Source organism: Rhinopithecus roxellana, chromosome 1 (assembly GCF_007565055.1).
Source record: "Rhinopithecus roxellana isolate Shanxi Qingling chromosome 1, ASM756505v1, whole genome shotgun sequence".
NCBI classification, from domain to species: domain Eukaryota; kingdom Metazoa; phylum Chordata; class Mammalia; order Primates; family Cercopithecidae; genus Rhinopithecus; species Rhinopithecus roxellana.
The window spans coordinates 49,871,099-49,891,453 of NC_044549.1; the positions used below are offsets into that span (position 1 = coordinate 49,871,099).

The following is a 20,355-nucleotide window of genomic DNA, read 5'->3' on the forward strand; positions in this document are numbered from 1 at the left end:
ATTCTCCTTTGCAGTAGGGGAGTAGAGGACCAGGACAGACTCTCGTGCCCAAAATTCCTCCCGCCTCTTAAACATGAGTGCCTCAAGGCTCAGCATGAGAAATGGCTTTCTTTGGGAGGCTTGGTGGCGACACTGAGTGAAAAAATATCCAGGATGTGCGTTCCTGTTCCTGTGCTCCACCAGCACAAGATGAGGGACGGCCCCTTCAGCTTCTCGCAGTTCAAGTTTCCTCCCCAGTCACCCAGGAAGCACAGTAACCCACCATGTTTTGTGGAGCCGGTGAAAGCAAGAGGCCAGAGGCCCTGAAAGTCAGAAGGCAGAGTTCTGTGGGCGCCTGGCACTGTCTGTCAGTGCTCCCTGTGTGTCAGGCCATTTCTTACCGTGACAACCCTAGAAGGTCAGTCTCATTACTCCTTATGTCTGAGGGGTCACAGGAATGAAGCATCAGCGATTCTGACTCTGAAGCCTGGTGTCCTTTACTGTGGACATGGCTCCTCCACAAGCACATAGAAACTGCTTCCAAGAAATCTCACTGCCACTGGCACCTCCTGTAGGAATCAAACCCTTTCCTGAACAGCTTGGATGGGAAAAAGGTGCACTGTGGGAAACGATCCTGGCCTCTGGCCAACAAGTCCTGCCTCTTCTGCTTGCCAAGTGCCACCTCTTCCAGGTATTCCTCTTCCTCGCAGGAAGCTAAGGGCATCTACGACTAGCCTGCTGCCACCCAAACACCTTGCTTGCTTGCAGGCCTCCTTGAGGCACCAGGGAAACATTTGGTAATGAGGAAACCAAGGCAGCATGCAGGAGCTTGCAGTGGGCACCGCTCAGCCGAGAGGCCCATCAGGAAGGGCTTTCAGCAAGCATTGACAGCATCCTCAGAGTCAGGGCTGCAAGCACCAGTGTCCTTGGTAGACAGCCTCCTGGAGCCCTCACAGCCTCCACAAGAATTCCCGGAAACCCCACACCTCTTTTCCCCAAATTCCTCAGCTGCAAGGGCCCAGGCACAAGGGATTCAGATGTCCTGTGGCCCACACTGAACACCACCAACCCTCAAACCATCCCTCCAGTTTCCTACTACTTTGGTCATCAGCGATATCCCAGACTGGCCTCACGTGTCCATCACCCTCACCCTCCACACCATTCAGTTGCCTCATCAACTCTCTAGAGCAAACCCTCCTCCCTGGGCTCCCAGGCACAGTTGGCCGTTTCACTGCCTATGGCCCCCAGGCCCACGACCTGCCAGTGCCACCAGGCTGGCCCTCATACTTGCCATGCTCTCATCTGCCCCCATTCTCCAGCTGTACGTAGCTTGGACAAACATCACACTCCTCCCTCCCAAGGCCACAGCTCTGCACAGAGGCGGCCATGGCATTCAAAGCCCTGTCCATCTCACTTCCCTAGGAATCTCTCACGAATCTTCCAGGGCCTCCCTCCCTTTCACGCCTCTGTGGCCCTGAGAAGTGTGGATTAAAGCCCCCCCACCAAGCTCCGCAGAACTCAAGCACGCCTCTCTAGGACACCTACAGCAGCCACATGGCCCTGCCTTCCAGGAACAGCCCTGACTGTCCATGTTTGGCCGGCTGTTGCCACAACGTGTGGAGATGAAAGATGAGTACTTGTCAGGCCACTTCTGAACTCTTGCTTCAGAAGTCTCAGTTACCACAGCCACAGCATTAATAGCATTGTATGCTAATTATCTGTCTACATATATTTTCTCCACCAGAGGTGAGTCCTCAAACAGAGACTGCCTCTTATTTACCTTTCTCTCTCTGGTGCCTAGAACAGTGCCTGGGAGAGAGCAGGTACCTAAGGAATGAACAAATAAACCATGCACAAGTCGCCATGCTATGTAATTTACATACAGGGTGTCAGATGGGTAATTCCCAGCCAACAACCATAACTAAACTCGACAGAGCACCACCTTCCAGGTTTCAAGGGTTCTTCCCTTTTAGCCCCATTTCAACTTGTCTGGTGCTGCAGATGGAAGGCCGTGGCTCTTAAGTGATCAAGAAACACAAGTCAAAAGAACAGAGAAATCTTTAGAAATCAACAGAAATGGAGAAAGCTGGTAAACACCACCCTAACCAGGTGATCGAACAGGCCCCATTACTAGTGGGGAACCTGGCACCAGGGGATGCCTCCCGTGCTGCAGGATGAAGCCTACAACATCCCCTAGGATACATTCTTGCCAGAATGGTTTAACTTGAGGCTCATCGAGTCCTCACACTTCCAGCTTACAGGAAATATAAGGAATAAAGAAACAAGTGAAAAGACAATATAAGGAAACTATGAGAAAAAACCAAAAGGTGACTCTAAAAACAACAAAAAATCATGGCATATACTCATCTGTAAATTAATTTTTAAAAATAAGTGTCATTTGGCTGGGTGTGGTGGCTCACGCCTGTAATCCCAGCACTTTGGGAGGCCAAGGCGGGTGGATCACGAGGTCAGGAGATCAAGACCATCCTGGCTAACACGGTGAAATCCCATCTCTACTAAAAATACAAAAAAATTTGCTGGGTGTGGTGGCGGGTGCCTGTAGTCCCAGCTACTTGGGAGGCTGAGGTAGGAGAATGGTGTGAACCCAGGAGGCGGAGCTTGCAGTGAGCCAAGATCGTGCCACTGCACTCCAGCCTGGGCGACAGAGCGCTACTCTGTATCAAAAAAAAAAAAAAAAAAAAAAAAACACAGAAAATAAAATAAAATAAAAAAATTAAAAAGTTGCATGTAGTCAGGCGCGGTGGCTCATGCCTGTAATTCCAACACTTTGGGAGGCCAAGGTAGGCAGATCACTTGAGGTCGGGAGTTTCGAGACCAGCCTGACCAACATGGAGAAACTCTGTCGTTACTAAAAATACAAAATTAGCTGGGCGTGGTGGCACATGCCTGTAATCCCAGCTACTCGGGAGGCTAAGGCAGGAGAACTGCTTGAACCCGGGAGGCGGAGGTTGCAGTGAGCCAAGATCGTGCCATTGTACTCCAGCCTGGTCAACAAGAGCGAAACTCCATCTAAAAAAAAAAAACACAGTTGCATGTTAACGTATTCAGGTGTGAAGTATGATGTTTACAACTTACTTTAAAATTTTTTAAAAAATGTATATTATGGCCGGGTATGGTGGCTCACACCTATAATCCCAATACTTTCGGAGGCCGAGGCGGGTGGGTCACCTGAGGTCAGGAGTTCGAGACCAGCCTGACCAACACAGCAAAACACCACCTTTACTAAAAATACAAAAATTAGCCAGATGTGGTGGCATGCACCTGTAATCCCAGCTACTCTTGAAAGGCTGTGGCAGGAGAATCGCTTGAACCTGGGAGGCGGAAGTTGCAGTGAGCCAAGATAGTGCCACTGTACTCCAATCTGGGTGACAGAGCGAGGCTCCATCTAAAAAAAAAAAAAAAAAAAAACAGGAAAAGACAAGAGACCTGGAAGACAGACCTTAAATTTTAGCTCCTGTCCTGTACAACCTCCAGAAAAGAGAATAGAGAGATGACAAGAAGGAGTTAATCAAAGAAATAAAAGAAAATTCTCAAGAGGGCTAGAAACACAGGAATTTTCACATTGGCTATACCTACCAAGTTCAGAGCAGGATGAATGAAAAAAGTCCCACATGTAAACAGGCTGTGGTAAGACTTCAAAACACCAGAAGTAATTTTTTAAAAAGCCTATATATTTCCAAAAGTAAAATATGAGTTAACAACAAGCAAACAATAATTCAACTACTATCAGACTTCATATCAGCTGCAGCATTAGGCTGATAATGTGTTGGTGGCTCCCAACATATTACTCACGTACTTTTGGTGATGCTGGTAGAAACAAGCCTCCTCCCAGGCTGGGTGCGGTGGCTCATGCCTGTAATCCCAGCACTTTGGGAGGCTGAGGCAGGCGGATCACAAGGTCAGGAGATCAAGACCATCCTGGCTAACATGGTGAAACCCCATCTCTACTAAAAATACAAAAAATTAGCTGGGCGTGGTGGCTGGCACCTGTATTCCCAGCTACTCAGGAGGACTGAGGCAGGAGAATGGCGTGAACCCGGGAGGCGGAGCTTGCGGTGAGCCAAGATCCCACCACTGCATTCCAGCCTGGGCAACAGACCAAGACTCCTTCTCAAAAAAAAAAAAAAAAAGAAACAGGCCTCCTCCTCAACAAGAGCCTCAGGCAGGCCCTTCAGGAAGCATCCAGATGAGAGTACTGTCATCACAGGAGGCCACAGCTCCATGCAGGTGACTGCCCCTGTAGACCTTTCAGTGGGACAGGATGTGGAGGAGGAAAACAGTGATAACGAGCATCCTGACCCTGTGTAGGCCTAGGCTAATGTGTGTGTGTCTTAGTTTTTAATAAAAAAGTAAAATAAATAAATATTTTTAAAATAGAAAAAAACTTATAGAATAGAATGTAAAAAAACATTTTTATACGGCTGTACAATGTGTTTGTGTTTTAATCAAGTGTTACTACAAAAGAGTCAAAAGTTAAAAACATTGGTGACTGTGAAAAAAATTAAAAACCAGTTTAACACAAGCTTGTCCAACCCATGGCCCACGGGCCACATGTGGCCCAGGACAGCTTTGAATGCAGCAAAATACAAATTCATAAACTTTCTTAAAACATTGTGAGATTTTTTTTAAAGCTCATCAGCTATCGTTAGTGTATTTTTTTTTTTTTTTTTGAGACGGAGTCTAGCTCTGTCACCCAGGCTGGAGTGCAGTGGCGCGATCTCGGCTGGCTGCAAGCTCCGCCTCCCGGGTTTACGCCATTCTCCTGCCTCAGCCTCCCGAGTAGCTGGGACTACAGGGGCCCGCCATCTCGCCCGGCTAGTTTTTTGTATTTTTTAGTAGAGACGGGGTTTCACCATGTAGACCAGGATGGTCTTGATCTCCTCACCTCATGATCCACCCGTCTCAGCCTCCCAAAGTGCTGGGATTACAGGCTTGAGCCACCGCGCCCGGCCTCGTTAGTGTATTTTATGTGTGGCCCAAGACAACTCTTCTTCTGATGTAGCCCAAGGAAACCAAAAGATTGGACATCCCTGATTTAAAAGTTTATAAAGAAAAAAGGGGCCAGGCGCAGTGGCTCACGCCTGTAATCCTAGCACTTTGGGACACCGAGGCGGGTGGATCACGAGGTCAGGAGATTGAGACCATCCTGGCTAACACGGTTAAACCCCGTCTCTACTAAAAATACAAAAAATTAGCCAGGCATGGTGGTGGGTGCCTGTAGTCCCAGCTACTGGGGAGGCTAACTCAGGAGAATGGTGTGAACCCGGGAGGCGGAGCTTGCAGTGAGCCGAGATCACACCACTGTACTCCAGCCTGGGCGACAGAGTGAGACTCCGTCTCAAAAAAAAAAAAAAAAAAAAAAAAGAACAAGAAAAAAGGCCTGGGTGCAGGGGCTCACACTTGTAATCCCAGTACTTTGGGAGGCCGAGGCAGGCAGATTGCCTGAGGTCAGGAGTTCAAGACCAGCCCGGCTGATATGGTGAAAAACCCCGTCTCTACTAAAAATACAAAAATTAGCCGAGAGTGATAGCGAGTCCCTGTAATCCCAGCTACTTGGGAGGCTCAGGAAGGAGAATTCTTTGAACCCAGGAGGCGGAGGTTGCGGTGAGCCGAGATTGCACTATTGCACTCCAGCCTGGGCAACAAGAACAAGACTCCATCTCAAAAATAAAAAAAAGAAAGAAAAAGAAAAAAAAAGTTTATAAAGCAAAACAAAGCTACTGTAAGCTAAGGTTAATTTATTATCGAAGAAAGAAAACTTAAGCAAACTTAGTATAGCCTAAGTGTCCAGTGTGTATGAAGTCTACGGTAGAGCAGTCATGCCCTAGGCCTTCACAGTCACTCACCTTCACTCATTCACTCACCCAGAGCAACTTCCAGTCCTGCATGCTCCATTCATAGTTAGGGTCCTATACAAATATTCCGATTTTTATCTTTTATACTGTCTTTTTACTGCCTCTTTTCTATGTTTAGCTATGTTTACTTTAGATCCACAAACACCTGCTATGGCGTTGTAACGGTCTATGGTGTTCAGTACAGGTTTGTAGCTTAGGAGCAACAGGCCACACCATATAGCCTAGGTGTGTAGGAGGCAATGCCATCCAAGGTGTGTAAGGACACTCTACAATGGGCACATGATGGACTCGCCTAACGACACACTTCTCAGAACATATCCCCGTCTTTAAGCAAAACACAACTGTAGTTCAGTATCTTAAGTTCTCAGGAAGATTATTTTGTACTTACATATCTGTATCTAAGCAAGCTAACATTTAAGTGAGGGGAAAATAATTTTGGTTATGTGATTACTGAAAGTTTATCAACTACAGACTTTTTCTGTAAGAATCATTTGAGAGGCTGGGCACAGTGGCTCACACCTATAATCCTAGCACTATGGGAGGCCGAGGCGGGTGGATCACAAGGTCAGGAGATGGAGACCAACGGGTTAACACGGTGATACCCTGTCTCTAATAAAAATACAAAATAAATTAGCTGGGCGTGGTGGCAGGTGCCTATAGTCCCAGCTACTCAGGAGGCTGAGGCAGGAGAGTGGTGTGAACCCACGAGGCAGAGCTTGCAGTGAGCCGAGATCGCGCCACCGCACTCCAGCCTGGGTGACATGAGGGAGACTCCGCCTCAAAAAAAAAAAAATCATTTGAGAAAAATTCAGACAAAACTAAAATGAATCAAAGAAATAAAGAATAGTACGTTTAAAAATAATAAAACTTAGGCCGGGCAGGGTGGCTCAAGCCCGTAATCCTAGCACTTTGGAAGGTTGAGGCTTGTGGATCACAAGGTCAGGAGTTCAAGAGCAGCCTGGCCAACACAGTGAAACCCCGTCTCTATTAAAAATACAAAAAAATTAGCCAGGTGTGGTGGCGGGCGCCTGTAATCCCAGCTCCTTGGGAGACTAAGGCAAGGAAAAGTGCTTGAATCTGGGAAGCAGAGGTTGCAGTGAGCCGAGATCGCACCATTGCACTCCAGCCCAGGCGACAGTGCAAGATTCCGTCTATAATAATAATAATGATAAAAGTTAGATTTAAGTTTAACTGTTGGTACATAATGTAAAAAAAATTTTGGAATGGGCAATGAGGAGAAAGTAAAAGTGTGCTTGGTTTTGTTTTTTTTGTTTGCTTTTTTTTTTTGGTGAGACAGTGTTTCACTCTGTCACTTAGGAAGGAGTGCAATGGTGCGATCCTGGCTCACTGCAGCCTCCACCTCCTGGGCTCAAGTGATCCTCCCACCTCAGTCTCCTGAGTAGCTGGGACTACAGACATACAACACCATACCTGGTTAATTTTTTAAAATTTTTTGTAGAGATGGGGTCTCCCTACGTTGCCCAGGCTAATCTCAAACTCCTGGGCTATAGCAATCCGCCTGCCTCTGCCTCCCAAAGTGTTTGGGATTATGGTGGTTCTTGTCTTCTTTAGGTGAAAAAAAACAAATCCTGGTAGATAAATTTAAACATGAATTTAAAACTTAATAAAATGGATAGAAACAGCACTATATTTCCAACTTACTAGAAAGTAACATGGAAGACAACTGATGAATTCAACAAAAGCAAGCCAAGAGGTAGCTAGACAAATGGAGAAAGAGTGTGCTTCCTTCCTGCCTTCCTTCATTCATTCCACAGCCAAAAGATAAAGTACACTGTGCCAAGTGCTTTGTTACCTAAGACAAAGTCCATGCCCAGAAGCGCTGAGTGCCTAAGGGTGGAAGGAAGCAAACAGTAACAAACAAGTGAAGTATGACTCGGGGCAATGCAAAGTAAAAAACAAAACGAGGCAAGTAAGGGCATAATGTTGAAAACATTCTGCAGCTAGGCGTGGTTCACGCCTGTAATCCTAGCACTTTGGGAGGCCAAGGCGGTGGATCACAAGGTCGGGAGATCGGACCATCCTGGCTAACACAGTGAAACTCTGTCTCTACTAAAAATACAAAAAATTAGCTGGGTGTGGGGGTGGGCGCCTGTAGTCCCAGCTACTCGGGAGGCTGAGGCAGGAGAATGGCGTGAACCCGAGAGGCAGAGCTAAGTGAGCCGAGATCATGCCACTGCACTCCAGCCTGGGCAACAGAGCGAGACGCCGTCTCAAAAAAAAAAAACAAAAAAAAAAAAGAAAACATTCTGCACAGTCCCACTTATGTATAACATCTAGAATAGGCAAACCTACAGTGAGAGAAAGTAGCTGAGTGGTTGCCAGGGGCTGGTGGGGATCAAGAAGTGAGAGTGGCTGCTTACGGGGATGAGGTTTCTTTAGTGGTGACGAAAATATCCGAAAATCAACTGTGGTGATGACTGCACAACTCTCTGAGTACATTAAAAAACAAACAAACAAACAAAACACTGAATTGCACACTTTAAGGGGGAATTTTTATAGTATGTGGATTGTATCAACAAAGTTTTTTTTTTTTTTTTTTTTTTTTTGAGGCGGAGTCTCGCTCTGTCGCCCGGACTGGAGTGCAGTGGCCAGATCTCAGCTCACTGTAAGCTCCGCCTCCCGGGTTTACGCCATTCTCCTGCCTCAGCCTCCCAAGTAGCTGGGACTACAGGCGCCCGCCACCTCGCCCGGCTAGTTTTTGTATTTTTAGTAGAGACGGGGTTTCACCGTGTTAGCCAGGATGGTCTCGATCTCCTGACCTCGTGATCCACCCGTCTCCGCCTCCCAAAGTGCTGGGATTACAGGCTTGAGCCACCGCGCCTGGCCAGTTTTTTTTTTTTTAAGGAACTTGGGAGAGTGCTACTTTAGACAGGACAGTCAGGTAAGGTAATTCAGGGAAAGCAAAATATCAATCTGTAGACATATGCACTTGTACCACAAATGTACAGCAAACTGGCCCCAAGCCTATCTGGACACACCTCACCTTCCATTACCATGTGCCTTCCCAAGGGCAGGGGACTCCGCAAATTCCTAGGAGGTCTCCTTTTTTCACTTCACATGCATTTCTCCTCCCATGTGTTTTGTTAAAACATGGAGGGTACCCTCCAGCCCTTTCCTGGACTCTTCTAGTAGAGCTTCTAGAGTCCATGGCTGGGCGCAATGGCTCATGCCTGAGGCCGAGGTGGGCAGATCACTTAAGGTCAGGAATTTGAGACCAGCTTGGCCAACATGGCGAAACCTCATCTCTACTAAAAATATAAAAATTAGCCAGGTGTAGTGGTGTGCACCTCAGGAGGCTGAGGCAGGAGAATCGCTTGAACCTAGGAGGCCGAAGTTGCAATGAGCTGAGATGGCACCACTGCACTCCACCTGGGTGATAGAGACTCCATCTCAAAAAAAAAAAAAAAAAAAAAAAAAAAAAAGAAAAAAAACACAAAAAACAAACAAACAAACAAACAAAAAACAAAAAAAAAAAAACACGGAGAGAGATCTGTGCTGCCAGCTGTGGGATCCAGCGGCACCCACCCATCAGATGTTGATCCTGCTCCTCACTCTCCCACTCATGCAGCCAACACATGTTGACGGCTTATTCTGGGGAAGAAACCCAAAGAAAACTGGAGGGTCAGAGTTTACACTGAAGTATTGGCCTTGAGATTTCAATGATAAAAATGATTTTTTCCTAGGAGATTTTTCTACATATTTAATAGAATTTTCATGTATTTCATAAAATTGATTCTGTTCTATATAAACATTAGAGTCTAATTCTTATTGGGAGTATTGAAAAAAATAATATAAACATAACAGATATTAACAATTCCTAACTAGCAAACTGAAGTTTACTCTGACACTAAGATCCATTTTTTTGGTCACGAAATCACCCACTATTTATGGATCCACACACAGTTAAAAGCCAAGAATAAGGCCAGGCGTGGTGGCTAACGTCTGCAATCCTAGCACTTTGGGAGGCTAAGGCAGGTGGATTGCGTGAGTCCAGGAGTTTGAGATTAGCCTGGGCAACAGTGCGAAACTCCATCTCTACTAAAAATACAAAAAATTAGCCAGGCATGGTGGCCTATGCCCTTTAGTTCCAGCTACTCAGGAGGCTGAGGTGGGATAATCACCTGAGCCCAAGAGGCAGAGGTTGCGGTGAGCTGAGATCATGCCAGTGCACTCCAGCCTGGGCAACCAGAGTGAGATCCTGAGACCCTGTTTCCAAACAAAAAAGACAAAAAAAAAAAAAAAAAAAAAAAAACCCAAAATCTAAGTTTTTAATTAGAAATTGTAAACAGAATTTTTTTAATTTTAAAAACACCCAGCCGGGCGCGGTGGCTCAAGCCTGTAATCCCAGCACTTTGGGAGGCCGAGACGGGCGGATCACGAGGTCAGGAGATCGAGACCATCCTGGCTAACATGGTGAAACCCCGTCTCTACTAAAAAATACAAAAATACAAAAATCTAGCCGGGCGAGGTGGTGGGTGCCTGTAGTTCCGGCTACTCGGGAGGCTGAGGCAGAAGAATGGCGTAAACCCAGGAGGCGGAGCTTGTAGTGAGCTGAGATCCGGCCACTGCACTCCAGCCTGTGCGACACAGCGAGACTCCGTCTCAAAAAAAAAAAAAAAAAAAAAAACCCAATTTTTATACTCCATATCCACAAAAATGGTGGGTATGGAGGTTATCTGGCTTGAAATGACAAGGGCCTTTTTTCAAAGAATAACAGAGCCTAGAGAGGCTTCTGAGATCACCCAGTCCCACTTCGTCACGCAACAGTGAGGAAACTGATGCAGCAAGGAGGAGAAATGACTCCCAGCCCTCGTGCTGTTAGCGGAAGGCCAGGCTTTTAGGTCTCTCAAACCAAAATGCATCTTGTCCCCTTTAAGAGACGTCACCTCAGAAGGCAGTACACTTACTCCAACAGCTGCCACTGCCCAGCGCATACAGGAATTGCCTAACATGAACCAGAATTATTTTATAGCCAGACGTCATTTTGGACAGAAGAACTGCTAACAGTATGGTAGGCAGGCTGGTTTTTGTTGGTGTTTTTTTTTTTTTTTTTTTTGAGACAAGGTCTCACTCTGTCACCCAGGCTGGAGTGCAGTGGTATGGTTATAGTTACCTGCAGCCTTGACCTCTGGGACTTAAGCAATCCTCCTGCCTCAGCCTCCTCAGTAGCTGGGACTACAGACATGCATCACCACACCTGGCTAATTTTTAATTTTTTTGTAGAGATGAGGTCTCCCTATGTTGTCCAGCCTTCTTTTGACTGTTTTTATGCATCAAACCCACCCCTGGAACACCCACCAAAGCAGGTGTGGGTTCTAGAGAAGTTTCCGAACACAGCATCACAGCAGATGAAACCTTTGGGAAATGCATATATAATTACCGAAAGAGATGACTCTGAAAGGGATAGCACCCACATACACGTTTCAGTTTTAGGTTATTTTAATTTTTATTATTTTTATTTTATTTTTTTTGAGATGGAGTATTGCTCTGTCGCCCAGGCTGGAGTGCAGTGGCACGATCTCGGCTCACTGCAATCTCCGCCTCCCAGGTTCAAGCGATTCTCCTGCCTCAGCCTCCCGAGTAGCTGGGATTACAGGCACACGCCACCACGCCTGTCTAATTTTTGTATTCTTAGTAGAGGCGGGGTTTCACCATGTTGGCCAGGCTGGTCTTGAACTCTTGACCTCATGATCTACCTGCCTCGGCCTCCCAAAGCGCTGGGATTACAGGCATGAGCCACTACATCCGGCCCTAGGTTATTTTTAAACGCCAGTCACATTACTCTCTAGCCACTCTGTTTTTGGGATGTCAGAGTGGTCATTCACGAGTACAGGTGAAAACCTCTAACAAGTGATGCTCACACACTGTTTCTGGGATTAAGTTTACCTTTTTCCAATCCAGAAAAGGGAGATTTGGAAGGCAAACTGGTGCAAGTAGAGGAGAGCTGATTTTAATGGTATCTGGATAGGACGTATGAATGGCAAACAGTCCTTATTCACGAACCCAAAGCAGGTTAGAAAAACCCGACATGTGGCCGGGCACAGTGGCTCATGCCTGTAATCCCAGCACTTTGGGAGGCCAAGGCAGGCGGATCATGAGGTCAAGGGATCCAGACCATCCTGGCCAACATGGTGACACTCTGTCTCGACTAAAAATACAAAAATCAGCTGGGCGTGGTGGTGTGTGCCTGCAGTCCCCACTACTTGGGAGGCTGAGGCAGGAGAACTGCTTGAATCAGGGAGGTAGAGGTTGCAGTGAGCCAGGATCACGCCTTGCGCCACTGCACTCCGGCCTGGTGACAGAGCAAGACTGTCTGGAAAGAAAAAAAAGAAAGATTCGATATGTAACAGCATTTGGTTGGCTTCTGCTGCCACATCAACAATAAAACAGCACTTCGCAGGCCAGTCTAGAAAGTGGGATTTTCCTGTCATTCACACTGGCCACTCCGAACACTACTCACAGTTCATCTGAATTAATAAACATTTATTTAATTAAGTACCGGGCATTAGAATGTTGACATGATACCGCTAATCAATGTGTAAAATGCAAGCAATACAGGATGGCCTAGATTTTAAATCAGTCCCAACCTTTTTCATTTGTGGGTTTGTGTTTGCGGTAGTAGGAGAGGGCACAACACTGCAATGAGGAGAAAAGTACCAGACTAGGAGCTGAAAAGCTCAGCTGTGGTTCGCACTTTGCCACAAATGGACTTTCATTTCCTCTTCTGTAAGATGGGGATAGTCTCCCACAGGGTGGCTATGAGGATCAAATGCAACAACTCATGAGAAAGGCAATGGAAACTGATAAAACGCATGCACATTTGAGGGAGAGTTGCTCCTCTTATTACTGAACTCTGAGAATTCCTCATACCCAAAGCACCCAGGAAAACCACCTAGCATGAGGCCTCAGCAAAGGCCAATTACAGCCTCAGCACTACACAAAAGCCAGTGCAAGGTAAAGAAACCTACAAGGGGGCCGGGGCCGGGGCCGGGGCCGGGCGCGGTGGCTCAAGCCTGTAATCCCAGCACTTTGGGAGGCTGAGACGGGCAGATCACGAGGTCAGGAGATTGAGACCATCCTGGCTAACACAGTGAAACCCCGTCTCTACTAAAAGATACAAAAAACTAGCCAGGCGAGGTGGCGGGCGCCTGTAGTCCCAGCTACTTGGGAGGCTGAGGCAGGAGAATGGCGTAAACCCGGGAGGCGGAGCTTGCAGTGAGTTGAGATCCGGCCACTGCACTCCAGCCTGAGTGACAGGGCGAGACTCCATCTCAAAAAAAAAAAAAAAAAAAGAAAAGAAACCTACAAGGGCTAAACAACCAATGAGAGGAAAGCAAGGAAAGCAGACATGTGGACATCCTGAGTCACCGCATGGACACAAAAGGTGGTAAAGGCCTTGTGTGCCTCTACTTCCTGCCATCCCTGATCAGTTTGGGGTCACTGTATAACTCCATTTCCAGTACTAGCATAGCCACAGGGGTCAGTCTCTTGCCTTTATAGAAATCCCACATGGGCCAATAAGACAGGTTTTATCGTCTTCACTTTACTGATAGGACAACAGGTCAATGAAGTGACTTGCTTACGGTCAGCCAGGCAACTAGGCTGAGAAACCAAGCTTCCTGACCCCTCCCCCGACAATCCACTCTCTCTTCTCAGGTGGTTACGCACCAACATCAGTTCCCATCTGTGAATGATCCACTACGGGTCAGGTCCTTAAGGGCAGGGGTTATGCAGGTGAAGACAGATTTGAAGAAGTGAAGTCACATGCCTGTGGTACAGTATCCCCCGCTCATCCATGGTTTCACTTTCCAAGGTTTCAGCTACCTGCCATCAACCTTGCTCTAAATATATTAAGTACGGCCAGGGCGTGGTGATTCATGCTTGTAATCCCAGTACTTTGGGAGGCCGAAGCAGATAGATCACCTGAGGTCAGGAGCTCGAGACCAGCCTGGCCAACATGGTGAAACCCCATCTCTACCAAAAAATACAAAAATTAGCCGGGTGTGGTGGTGGGTGCCTATAATCCCAGCTACTTGGGAGGCTGAGGCAGGAGAATCGCTTGAATCTGGGAGGTGGAGGTTCCAGTGAGCCGAAATCATACCACTCTACTCCCACCTGGACGACAGAGCGAGATTCTGTCTCAAAAAGACAAATAAAAATACTTTTTTTTTTTTTTGGAGACGGAGTCTCGCTCTGTCGCCCGGGCTGGAGTGCAGTGGCCGGATCTCAGCTCACTGCAAGCTCCGCCTCCCGGGTTTACGCCATTCTCCTGCCTCAGCCTCCCGAGTAGCTGGGACTACAGGCGCCCGCCACCTCGCCCGGCTAGTTTTTTGTATTTTTTTTTAGTACAGACGGGGTTTCACCATGTTAGCCAGGATGGTCTCGATCTCCTGACCTCGTGATCTGCCCGCCTCGGCCTCCCAAAGTGCTGGGATTACAGGCGTGAGCCACCGCGCCCGGCCTGACAAATAAAAATGTTAAACGGTAGATTCTAGAAAGAATGCATAAGTTTCAATTGCACATCATTCTGAGTAGCATGATGAAATCTCACACCATCCTGCTCCATCCCACCTGGGATGTCCTTTGTCCAGCGTGTACTGTATCACAGTGCTTGTGTTCAAAGAATCCTTATTTTATTTAATAATAGCCCCAAAGCGCAGGAGTAGCAATGCTGGCATATTGTTATAACTGTTCTATTTTGTTATTAATTATTGTTAATCTCTTACTGTGCCTAATTCATAAATTAAACTTTATCACAGGGATGTATGTATAAGACAAAACATAGTCTATATAGTGTTCAGTACCATCTGAGGTTTCAGGCACCCACTGGGGGTCTTGGAACATATGTATCCATTGAGGGTAACATTTAACCTGGTGCTGTGCAATTCTAAAGCTGGCCCGCTTTCCACTATCTCTCCACCAGACACGCTGTCTCAGGATTCTAAGAAACCTCAAGAGGCAAGGTTTATTTTGCAATTAGGATGGTTGTCCCTGGTATCAAGAACAGATTTCTTCAGAAAATCAGCATGACCTAGAACTTCTTTCTTATCTAACAGTCCTTTTGCTATTTCTAATGAAAGCTGAAAAAGTCAAACAGACTTTATCCAAATGGGGAAAAAAAAAAGATGAGCAGAACTAGACTCTTGATTGGAAGGACTGAGAATGCAAACTTTAACCAGAAACCATTTCCCCTTATCCCGCCCTGCCCCCTCTTTTTGAAGTGCCAGGAGCAGCTACAAAAACAAAGATGACTCCTAGGGCCAGGGGAAGCTTGAGTCAAGGCCAAAGGTCCTGAAATCTGAAGGTCCAGGCCCAAGGGCACAGACTTTACCTCTATGAAGGAGAGATCTGGCAGCATCCCTAGTGAGCAGACAACCAGCCTGAGAGAGAGATGAATAGAGGGGTACAGTTCCACAAGACTGACCTCTGCACTGGACTTGAGGCCCGTGAACCTAGTGATCTGCAAAAACGAGTTTACATAACAGGCCTTTGTGTTGTCCCAGATAAGAGTGAGTGGAGGAGCTTCAGAATGTTTTAAGGATTTAGAGCCAGCTGAGATTTCCTGAGGACACTGAGGTGGGGAGGAGGGAGGGTGGGGGAGGGGCAAATTCAGACCTAATCTGTCTCATCTAGGGAGGAAAACAGTAACTGCAGCACTAATATAATATATATTTATTTATATTTATAAATCCTTGTTTTTAAATAAGAAATGAGTAACACTGATGGCTTCTCAGAGGACACTGGGTAGCTTACGGGACAAACACGGAAGACTTTTCACTATACACCCTTTAAAGTTTTTAAAATTTTGAAATCTATTCAAAAGTAAGTCATGGAAACTTTAAACTCTTTTAAGCATGTTCAAAGTTTTCTGACAACCCTAAGAAAGAGGCAGATCAAAGACTATTAGTCCCATTTCACAGATGAGGATGCCTGAAGCTCCAAGGAGAAAAAAAATGAATTGCCCAAGTCTGTGGCAAGGTTGAAGCAAGACCCAGAACTTCAGACTCCTAGTCCAGTGCTCTGTCAGAGACTCCACAGTATACAAGACAAGCAGCACCTCAGATTCACTTTATAAGTCCAGTTCTCATAGCTACACCCAAATGCATCCACAAGAACACTGGAAATGACCACCACATACAAAGCCTTACTGACTCGTACAGCAGTGTCTCTGAGCTGTTTGGGTATATCTACACGTTCTGGTTAATAATTGATAAATATTGATAATAATTGATAAATACCCTTAAACTCTTTAACTGTCAACCCCAATTTTTCTAAAATGCCCCATTCCACATTCTTCTCTCAGGGAATGCAATGGCCACAACCGCATTTTTATTAGATCCATTCATTTTCAGAATCTCAGGGTCATCTTTATGAACTCAGAGCAAATCAGAAGGATGGTCAAGTAAAAATGAGGACTGGGCTTAGGAGCCAAACCCTTGGTTTTGCCACAGACTTGTAAGTGACCTAGCCTCAGCTTTCTCTCTATAGAGGAACCAATTAACAGGCACATATTGGACACTATGTATTTGACACTGGCCCACTGGATCCCTGTGTCTTCAAGGAGCTTAACTTCTATAGGGGAAGATGACAAAAAACAAAACAAAACAAAAAACAGTTAATTTGATGCTCTGGTAAGTGTTATGACCAGATACAATAGAGTTACAGAATAGAGGACCTGGGAGGTCAGGCAAGGCCTCTCTGAAGATGTGGCTTTGTGTTGGGACCTGAATGATGAAGTAGCAGTTACAAGGGGATCTAGAGGCAGAGTATGACAGGCAGGGGAAGAGATGTAAAGGTCCCAAGGCAGGGGTGAGCCTGCCATGTTGAAGGGCTAGTGAAGCTGGAGAGCAGGCAGTAAAGGGTAGAGATGGGCCTCTGTCTGCCTCTCCAACTTCATCTCTTTCCAGAGGTCCATCTCTTTGGGGAAGGTGTCTGGAGGTTATTCTGGTTGTAATGGGAAGTGGCTACAGAAATAAAGTAATTTGATTAAATCTGTGACTCTCAATTTTTTTTTTTTTTTTTTTTAGCAGCAGAACTCTTTAGTCAAATAACAAGAACTTCAACATACAACTAGATAAAGGTATTGCTCTGACTGGTTGGGAAACTAGTTAAAGCCCTTCTGACCTTCTCTCTGCCCTCTTGGCCTTTCTCCTCACCTTTCAGTACCTCCAAGCTTACAGGAGCTGGAAAACCACCAGGTGATCCATTTCTAAGCTTTCTCAGCTCTAATAAAATCCAGCATCATTGTAAAGAATCACAGGGAAAGCTTTAGGAGATAAGAATGGATGCTTGCTGGACAACCATCCCAGGCTTCCCAAGACAGGCCCTGAGAAGGTTTATTTTATTTTATCTTAAATAGATACCACGTCTCACTATGCTGGCCAGGCTCATCTCGAACTCTTGGCATCAAGCAATCTTCCTGCCTCGGCCTCCCAAAGTGCTGGGATTACAAGCATGAGCCACCGCGCACAGCCCCGGGAAGGTTTTACACTGAATCCCTGATGTGCTTTCCACAGAAAAAACAACAAGTTCTGGTGTATCAAGGGTTTCAGTTAAAATCACACTGCTGAAACTACAGAGACAAAAAACAGATTGGGGGTTGCCAGAGGATGGGGTGAAAGGAACTGACTACAGAGGAACAAAAGGAACTTTCTGGGTTGGTGGAAAAATTCTCGATCTTGATTGTGGTGTGGCTGCTTGTCTGTGTACGTTTGTCAAGTTCATAGATCTGTGCACCTCAAGTGGTGAAGGTTTACTGTGTGTAAATTAGACCTCAAAAAACTTGACTTAAAATCACATTGCCAAAAGACTACTCACTCAGAGGCACTTTACAGATGGAGGAGGGAAAACGGCTTGCTCCTGCTGAGGCAGCGGACCCCAGGAATCTTGACAGTGTTCCCTCAAGTTCATGGCTGCCCAGTTTTAATTTGGAGCCCCTGCAGTGGGACTGCAAAACGAGGTGGTAAACAATTGCCAGAGGCTTCCCCACCACAGACAATGGGATTCTGAAAAGCTGTCCGCCATGGAGGAAAAATCTGCTTTGGAGTCAGAAAAACTGGGAAAAATATTCCCACTTCTATCACTTCTTAGCTGTGCGCCCAGGCTCCATCCTGTGTGAGTGGGGGTAAGAATTCCCTCCAGTCAGCAGAGAATGCACCTGTAACCCAGCTGATTCCCAACAGCCTCTCAAGGGCAGCAGCTGTAACTTGGAAAGGTTTTACCACAGCTACACAGCTCTTATACTCCCCAGGCCCCAGGCTGCTTCCTAGGAAGGACAATCTGGAGGCAACCATAAGGAAAGGAAGTAACGAACTGGCCGGCCCTGCATTGCATAACCTGTGCACAGTAAACCAGGAGCTCTGCTAGGGCACAGGCTGTTATCTCAACAGGTAAACAGGAACCCTGCCCCCTCCCTGACCACCATCAGCACCGGGCCACCACAGACACTCCAGGAGCAGACCGATAGCTCATGAGGAGGACACCACTGCTCTTTAGCCTGTATTTTCACACTCCCCTTTCCCTGCAGCTGCTGGCATCATCACTGGGTACACACTCATTAATGGACACTCCACCCACTCCAGCTCTTCCCTGGCTACCTGCTCCAAAAGGGTGGTCCCGAGTGACTCAAAGCTGCCTTCTGCACCTTGCTCTTTTCCATCCACGGAGCCCAAAACACAGACCCCAGAATACGATTAAAAAATAAAAATTAAAAAACCCTCAGGCAGGAGTTTCTGCTTCCCCGTCACATCTACTGAGAGGAACTGTGGTCACAAAAGACTGTTGACTTTTTTCTCCACCGTGGGGCAGGAGGGAGGCAACACCCAGAAATTATCCCAATTTTACAGAAACAAAGACAAAGAGCTACGTATCCTAGCCAAAGGCAACAAGGAGCAGGCCTAGAGCCACCCCGAGAGGCAGAGCCCAGCAGCAGCAAGGCTCCAGTGACTCCCATATCCCTGGCAGAGATCGTCCCAGCCCTGTGCTCTGAGAGGTGTCCTGAAGATCATGAGGACTGGAAACCATGAAAGCAAGCAAAGATTTCTGTACAGTGCGGTTCAGAAAAGTTACTGAGTGCCTTCAGCCCGGGGTCTCCCGGTTGAATAGGGACTACCTAACACCTAGGTTAAGTAAATCTGATTTCATTCATCGCAAATATTTATCAAACCACTGCCAGGACATTGTGGCAACCACATCCTGCTGTTTTTATTCGGAGCCATTGCCAAAGTGTGGTCCTCTCCCCCACCTTCCGGTATCTGTGAAGTTTTCAGTTTCTATCAAACTCTAGCTGGGGGAGGGAACCGGGGCTGGCCCTAGTCGAGTAAAGTTCCACCACCAGGTCCACAAAGAGACTGCAGGGAGGCGTGGCCAGGCCGGAAATTCTGACAAAAAGTTTTGCCCTCCGGTCCTAGAAGCAACTACTTCCTGATCGCTCCTAGTCCTGGGGTGGGGGTGCAGTTCTCTGGCTGAGTGCCCCGCCGGTGGGCCGAGCTGGGGGCTGCCACCGCGGTAGATGGAGGTGGGGGGTCTGATCTCGTTCTCCGAGGCGCTCCGCTAGTACCTGGAACAGGGGAGTCTAACCCCCTGCCTCCCAATGGCTAAAGTTATTTTGGAGCACAGTCCCCCCCAGGGTGTGAGTTCCGGAGGGCAGGGCCGCCTCCTCCACACTCCCTCGCCCCTCCTCGCAACCCATGGCCGACGCTTTGAGGACTTGAACCCGGCCCAGACCCCGGGGCCCAGGCCTGCTCCGACCCGAGGAAGGAAAAAGGGGAAGCCAAAGGAAATTTCAGACGGCCGCGGGGTACGCTGGCCGCGGCCAGGGGCTCCGCTGCCCCCGCCCCGCCCGCCGAGGGAGCGCCTTCCAGGGGCCCTGGCCGGCCTCCCACCTTGACCCGCTTGCCCTGGATCTCCAGCGTCTTCATGGTGAAGTCGACGCCGATGGTGCTTCCCTGGCGCTCCGAGAAGGCGCCGGTCTTGAAGCGCTGCACCACGCACGTCTTGCCCACGCTTGCGTCGCCCACCAGCACCAGCTTGAACAGGAAATCGTACTGCTCGTCCGGGTCCCCCGGGCCCGGGCCCGGCCCCGCCATGGCCTAGAGGGAGCTGAAGGGCCGGCGCTCTGGACGCTGGGACCGGCCTGAGCTCACGCAAGCCGCGGGCCGAGCTCCGCCCGCTCCAGCCCGCGGGCTGCCTGGCTACGTGGAGCGGCCGCAACACCTGAACCCCCAGCACTGCCGACCGCCTGCCTCGGCCTCGGCCCCGCCCCACCCTGGCTCAGTCCCGCCCCACCCTGGCTCAGTCCCGCCCCACCCTGGCTCAGTCCCGCCCCGGCTCGGCTCGGCCCCGCCCGGACTCGGAGCCCCGCGGGTTCCGCTCCGCCCCGGATCCGCCAAGCCGGGCCCTCCGCAAAGCTCTGGCCCGTCCTCAACTCCGAGCCAGGCCAGTCCGGCCTGTAGGCCCGCCCCAGCCCGCCCCCGACTCC

At 48.0% G+C, this 20,355-nt stretch overlaps 1 protein-coding gene across 3 annotated transcripts in view; it reads right to left on the reverse strand.

Annotated features, from left to right (window-relative positions):
* The window catches only part of RAB43 (RAB43, member RAS oncogene family), a 39,320-nt gene extending 19,178 nt beyond the window's left edge, over positions 1-20,142 (reverse strand). Inside the window, exon 1 of one of the 3 annotated variants that reach the window (XM_010354715.2) lies at positions 19,760-20,142. In XM_010354715.2, the coding sequence (XP_010353017.1) occupies positions 19,760-19,963 (204 nt within the window). In that variant the 5' untranslated portion in view covers positions 19,964-20,142. The remainder of the gene's footprint in view (positions 1-19,759) is intronic. The other 2 variants (XM_010354720.2, XM_010354727.2) reach the window with 2 other exon arrangements.
* Between the last annotated feature and the right edge of the window lie 213 nt (positions 20,143-20,355).